The sequence below is a fragment of the Nannospalax galili genome, unplaced genomic scaffold, assembly GCF_000622305.1.
Source record: "Nannospalax galili isolate Female #2095 unplaced genomic scaffold, S.galili_v1.0 scaffold368, whole genome shotgun sequence".
NCBI classification, from domain to species: domain Eukaryota; kingdom Metazoa; phylum Chordata; class Mammalia; order Rodentia; family Spalacidae; genus Nannospalax; species Nannospalax galili.
In genome coordinates, this window is record NW_008359963.1 from 776,474 (window position 1) to 783,429 (window position 6,956).

The following is a 6,956-nucleotide window of genomic DNA, read 5'->3' on the forward strand; positions in this document are numbered from 1 at the left end:
TCCAGTGTTTTCTTACATCCCTTCCCCCATCTCTCCCCTCCCTTCCTCCTCCTTCCCTCCCTTTCTCCCTTACACCTTCCACTATGAGATGATGAAACAAGAAAATCCTTATCAGATGTAGAATTTTCAGCCTCTAGAGCTGTTCTTTTTAAATTGTTACCCTCCCCCAGTACCAAATACTCTGTTTATAGTAGCACAAAATTGACCGAGCCTAAGACTAGACTTTTGTTTGTAGGGGATTGCCGTTATTAGTTCGGTTTGCTTTGTTTGCTATGGATCTATTCATATTTTTTCTGTTTTCGACATTCTGGTAATTTGTGCTTTTCTGGAATGTTCATTTCACCTAAGCTTTTTAAATGGCAGGTCAGGTGTTTACAGTATCTGTATTCTTTGTATCTATGTTATATTCTTTGTATTTCTGTAAAATTAATGATTTCTTTTTTTATTCCAAATTTTAATTACTTAAGTTCTTTATCTTTTTTTAAGGTTTGTCTATAAGCAACCAGCTTTTGGTTTCAGTGTTAATAACCGTCTTGAAGCCACTGCCTTTACCTCTGAAGACTGAACTGCATCAGGAAGACTTCCTGAAGCCTCTTTTCCTGTTTTCTTGGCTTCCCTGAGCCTTCAATGTTGGATGGTTTCTGGGATCTGCCTCCTTCTGCCCTTTTTCCAGCCCCAGTATCTGAAGCTTGCTGTCTGGATCTACTATTCCCATCCTGTCCAGTATGGATTTTGTCCCCAGTGGTGTTTCTTCAGACTGAGGCTGTTCTCCAGTAGCAGATATTTACTGGAGATATTTGAGGACATATTTTTTAACAGTTCCTGAATCTCCCTGCTTCTAAATTCCTTACCTTTTCTTCATGCATCAGAAATTGTGAGCACAAGGACCTGAGCCAGTCTAAGGTTCTCAGATCCGCTTGTGTTGGCCTCCACTCATATGGGCCCTTTCTTTTCAAAGGAGAGTGTTTGTTGGCAACTTCAGATCCCTCGCAGATCCTGAAACCGTCAGAAGAGTTGGGTCTTATTGCCTCTGCTCTAGAGTTGGTTCCTCTGTTCCTTTCTTTTGGGAGATTTGGCAAAACTAAGGAAACAGTGCCTCTATTTATGTCATTGATGACTTGATTTTTTTTTTAATTTTTTGTTGAGCTTTTCAAATTTCATTTCCCACTCAAATCCAGATCCCCTCCCCCATCCATGCCTCTTCCTGTCCCCCCACCAAACCCTATGCACTCTGCCATGCATACTGAGTCATATTGGTGTTTGTACCCAAATGTCCTTCAGTGTAAATGCATCCACCGGAGTCTAGGCAGCCCATCCAGTGGTTGTATTGAGACAGGATCTCCTTGTAGTCCCAGCTAGCCTCGATCTCACAGATATCCATCTGCCTCTGCCTCCCGAGTGCTGGGATTAAAGTCATGTGCCACCGTGCCCAGCCAACTTGATTTTGCTTTTTAAACCAGCCAGCCAGTTTCTGTCACTTGGAAAGGAGATCAAGACTGTATACATTTGATAATTGATCTGCATGAGTTTGTACCTTAAATTATGTGTATGCCTCTGTTGACTTTACTTTTTGCTAGTTTTGATCTTTTTCTGTTCTCCTATTTTTTCTAATTTGTATCTATTTGGACAGGATTAGATTTTTCTGGGTATATTTGTCTCTTCTTTCCAAGCACAGGCCCTCAGCCTCCATGGTTTATAGTTCTCTTTTTCAGTTTGTTTCTTATTTCTCTCTCTTCCTGACAACAGTGATTAAAACTATGTTCAGTAGTGGCAGAGAGTGTAGCTTAATCATAGATTATATGCTTAGAACAAATTAGGCTCTTGGTTCAATCCCCAGCACCCCCAAATTTCTTTATTAATGTGTGTTCTCCATAAAATGCTTTTCTTCTCTATTCCCCCCCTTTAAGACTAAAGGTGTCATCTTTTAATTAATTTACTTTTGATGTGTATGAGCATTATGCTTGCATGTATGTGAGTGTACCCATGTTGTACAGTGCCTAAAGAGGACAGAAGAGGGCGTTGGATCCTCTGGAACTAAAGTTACGGATGGTTGTTAGCTGCCATGTGGGTGCTGGGATTTGAACCCAGGTCTTCTGCAAGAACAGCCAGTGCTCTTAACCACTGAGCCATCATGCCAACCCCTGAAGGTGTCACTTTTTATTACACTGAAATATGTATAACATAAAATTTATCATCTGAAGTGTGTTCTTCAGTGATACTAAGTACTTTCATGATGTGATAAGGCCATCACCACCATCCATTTCCAGAACTTTTTCCTGATCTCTGAAGCTCCATTTCCATTAACTATAGCTTCACATTGCCCTCACCTGTGTAGCCATGGCAATTTATCAATTCTAAGTACCTCATATAATTGGAATCAGAAATATTCCCATTTTTATCTGGCTTATTTCACTTACAGTATCTTTATGGTTCATCTATGTTGAAACATGTATCAGATTTCCATTCACTTTCAAGACTAAGTAATCTATTGTCTATATGTAGCATGTTATGTTTCTCCAGTGACCTTTGGAGTTGTTTTTCACCTTTTGGCTGTTATTAGAATACAGCTATGAACATGGGTGTGGAGTATCTGCTGAGTACTTGGTTTCAATTCTTTAAAGTCTATACTAGAATTCCAGGATAATATAATTCCACATTGAGCATTTCAAGGACCTGCCCTACAGTACTGCATGAGGCTTGCATCAGTTTAGTTGGTACCAGGAATGTGCTAGGGTTCTAACGTCCTCACTAACATTTATCCAATCCAGTGAGTGTAAGATGCTCTCTTCCGATTTTGATTTGTATTTCCCTAATTATTAGTGGTTTTAAGTATCTTTCTTGTTCTTACCATTTGTTTGTTCAACTTTGGGGCAAAGATCCAGTCATATCTTTTTTCCTCCCTTACTTGTGTGTATACATGTGTTTGGCTGTGGATGTGGGTATGTGTATGGGTGTAGGCATACACATGCATGGCACCTACATATGGAGGTCAGAGGACAACTTCAGATACTTGTCTTTAGGTGCCTTCCACCATTTTGTGTGAGAAAACATCTTTTATTGACCTGGAACTTGACTACATAAGCCAGACCGACTGGCCTGCAAGCTTCCGGGGGATCTTTTCTTTCTGCCTTTGCTATTGCTGGAGTTACAGGTGTGTGCCACCACGCCTTGCTTTTTATGTGGATTCTGGTGCCCTGAACTCAGCTCTTCACACTTCCAAGGCAAGCTCTTTACTGACTAAACCATCTCCCAAGCCCTTTGCCCATTTTTATTTTATCTATCTATGTATCTCTGTATCTATCTATCTATCTCTCTATCTATCTCTATTTGTTTTATTTATTTATTTATCTTTGACAGGGTCTCCCTATCCCCAGCCTGCCTGGAGCTCGCTGTGTTAAACCAGGCTGGTCTCAGCCTCACAGATATCCACCTGCCTCTGCCTCCTGAGTGCTGGATTAAAGGTGTGCGCCTGACACCCTTCCCCATTTTCAGCTGTCCTGTGTTTCTTGTTGAGCTATAGGCATCATTTGTATATTTTCATATCAAGTAGTAAGCTATATAATTATAAAAAACAAATTCCTCCCTGTTTCTTCCTCTAGAACATTGAAGGACATTTTTGGAGAGGTGACGAACAACTGTCAAGAACTCTTTAATTCAAACTTACATGTTCTTTCTACTGATAAATCAGGACTGAGAACAGACACAGATATAAATGAGGTAAGATGTATTTTGAAGAATATAAGCACAAATTCTTATATAACATAGTTTTTTTCTGTGTTTAAAATGCAATTAATGGGGCTGGAGAGATGGCTCACCAGTTAAGAGCACTGGCTGCACTTGCAGAGGACCCAGGTTCGATTCCCAGCACCCACATGGCAGGTAATAATCATCCATAACTTCAGTTCTGGCAGGATCTGACACCCTCTTCTGGCTTCTGTGGGCATTGCATGGCATGGGTACACTTACCTACACGCAGGCATAACACTCATACACATAATACAAAAATAAATAAATAAAAATGCAATTAATGATTCATGTAATTATTTGCCATCACACACATACACAAAAACACACCCCTTTCACTTTGTAAAAAGCTGTAAGAATGGCTATCTCAAATGTTTCATTGACATTAATTTTACATTTAATTTTATTTATTTTCATATGCAAATATAATTTATGACCCTATTTAAATTTTATTATCACAAATTTAATGTTACTGGCATACCAACATGTTTTCTTTTTAATTAGATTTTAAATAGTTTTAAAGTGGAGATAGACTTGAAAAAAACATATGCACCAATCTTTGAGGTAAATCTATGTTTGAGAATTCCTGTTGAAGATGATTCTAATGAGAGTTTTGAAGAATACATTCCTAAATCCCACCGGGGCTCTGAAGAGTGCACAGCATGTGAAGAACATGAAATGTCAGTAAATGCAAACACCTGTGTAAAAACCTCAAGTGATGATCTACTCATAAAATACAATGAACGAAACAAATTTAGTTCCATCCTTAGACATATTCTTTCAGGTAAGACAGAGAAGTATCTTGGCAGTTGGAAATAATAAGTGAAAGAAAAATTTAAGTTTACATACTATCAACCTTTGTATCATAACTTTCATAAATGCTAATGTAAACTGATTTTTTAAAAAGTGACCTGTGAGATTTTAGATCCTTGTGGCACATGGCACATGTAACACTATTTGTTTTCATCTTGAAGCATGTGCAGCCTGTCATTGAGGAGCTTATGGCTTCCTTATCAGTATGAACACCCCCTGAAATGTTTGTCAAAAATGCATTCTTGAATGGAGGTACCACTCAGTGTAGAGTGCTTGCCTAGCATGTGTGAGGCCCTGGTGTAATTCCAAGCTCTGCAAAAAAAAGAAAAATAACACATTTTTGGACTCTCAGACTTTTCTCAGGACCAGGGTCTGGGATATGTTGCTGGGATACTCCCTTTCAGCCAACCTCTATATTCTCAGGATATTTCGAAAACACTAACATATATTAAGTTCTTACTTAGATTTGTAAATATCAATCAACTTTTATTTTCTCTTTCTTTCAATGGATTCCAATAGACACAGAAATCACTGAGTCTGAGAATAGATATATCTATGATAGGTAAGTATTTGACTTTCTTTTATAATTATATTTGGTGGATACCATATTCTCTTAAAATATACTTTTATTCTATTTTCTCAGATTTTCAGAATTCCCTACAAACTTCTTTATAGATCCCAACAGATTGGAATTTTCAACACAGTTTCAACATATGGTAGCTATGATAGAAAAGTATGTAAGTAAGTATTTGAAAGGCTTAGTATCTTCTTTGGCAATATTTTTTTAATTGAAATATCTGGTACTCTTAGCCAATGACATGGCAGACAGAAATAAGAGATCATGAATTCACAATGTTGAGGAGCAAGCAATGTAAATCTGGAAATATTTGAGGATATGCTACTTTCATATCCATAGAATGTATTAAAAGATAGTAATTAGGGGAGCTGGAGAGATGGCCCAATGGTTAAGAGCACCAGCTGCTCTTGCAGAGGATGCAGTATTGATTCCCAGCACCCACATGGTTACTAACAACGGCCTGTATCTCCAGTTCCAGGGGAATCAGACACCCTCTTCTGACCTCGGAGGACATTGCATAGCGACATGGGTACACTTATTTACATGCAGGCAATATACTCATACATACAATAAATAAAAATAATTTTAAAAGGCAGGAATTAGGAAAATAACTCAAGGGTTGAGTTATTTGAATTTTATGACACTTACAACAAGCAATATTTTTATGTCATAGCATTACAAGATACTGTTAACTCCTTCAGTAGATATAATAAATAATTCTTTTTCAGCTGTATGTGGCAATGACAGTTTGGCCAAAAAAGTTTATTCATTGCTCATAAGTTTCACAATTAGAAGAACCCTTGGCAGCACCTTAAATGTTACTTTGTTTTCAGTCATATGATAGTTTGCGAGTTTCATGTATTTCAAAACTCCTAGAGGAAGGATCTCAAGATAGTACAAATACCTTATTTCTGCTGAGAAACTTGCCCATTAATTTTAGTATTCACGAATGCTAAAATTGGATTTTGCCCTCTCTCCAACCCTCAGGCCTTTCTCTCCAAGGTAAGTCAGTCTCGCCCTCCTTGCCCAGCCTCATTCACCCTCCCATCTCCCCCACCGGTCTCTCCTCCTAGTCTGGGTCCCGTCCATTCTTTGTCTTGGCGCCCCAGAAACCTGGGAAACCATCACTGCTTCCTGATCTTTGCATCCAGACCAACTCAGTTCCTTCTCAGGTCCCCAGGAGCACTGCTTCTGGGCCTGGCCTGCCCTCACCTCCCTCTGCTTCCCTGGGCCTGCAGGACCCACAGGCCTCTCTCCTGGACACCAGGACTGACCTTTCAGCTTCCTGATCCTTTGCATCCAGACCAACCCAGCTCCTCAGTGCAGTCCCCAGGAGACCTTGGGGCTACTTCCCACCCCCATCTTCCTTTGCATCCCTGGGTGGCACTGCCACCAGCTGCCCTAGACTAGCATCTTTCCTGGGCTGGGCTCCCAGGCCAGTCCAACCCCCAAATTCCTGAGGCCAAAATCATTCCTGGAGGGATCCAGACCTTAGGAGAGCACCTGAGAGAGTCTCATCCTCATCTGAGTCGGGCCTCTCTGGGAACTCCTGAAGACAAAATCAATCTGGCCACTCCAATATAAAATCAAAAGAAAGAACTGGAAGCTTAGAGGAACCAGTTTCTCATGCCCAAAAAGTAAACCACAAAGACATATAAAGTTCACAAAAAGCAGCAAACCTAAACTTGAAGGCCTGAGTCTCACACAAGAATCAGAAACTATGAAAGTAATTCGCATGTCAAAATCACAGAGAAAAAATAATAACATGAAAAACCAAAATAACATATCCCCACCAAATACCAGTAATCCTCTAGAGGAGCAC

General features: G+C 39.6%; 1 protein-coding gene across 1 annotated transcript in view; it reads left to right on the top strand.

Moving 5' to 3' along the window:
- The window catches only part of Dnah14 (dynein axonemal heavy chain 14), a 322,248-nt gene that overhangs the window by 45,217 nt on the left and 270,075 nt on the right, over positions 1 to 6,956 (top strand). Inside the window, 4 exon segments of the mRNA XM_029559013.1 lie at positions 3,600 to 3,717; positions 4,249 to 4,528; positions 5,077 to 5,119; positions 5,201 to 5,298. Coding sequence (XP_029414873.1) covers positions 3,600 to 3,717; positions 4,249 to 4,528; positions 5,077 to 5,119; positions 5,201 to 5,298 — 539 coding nt within the window.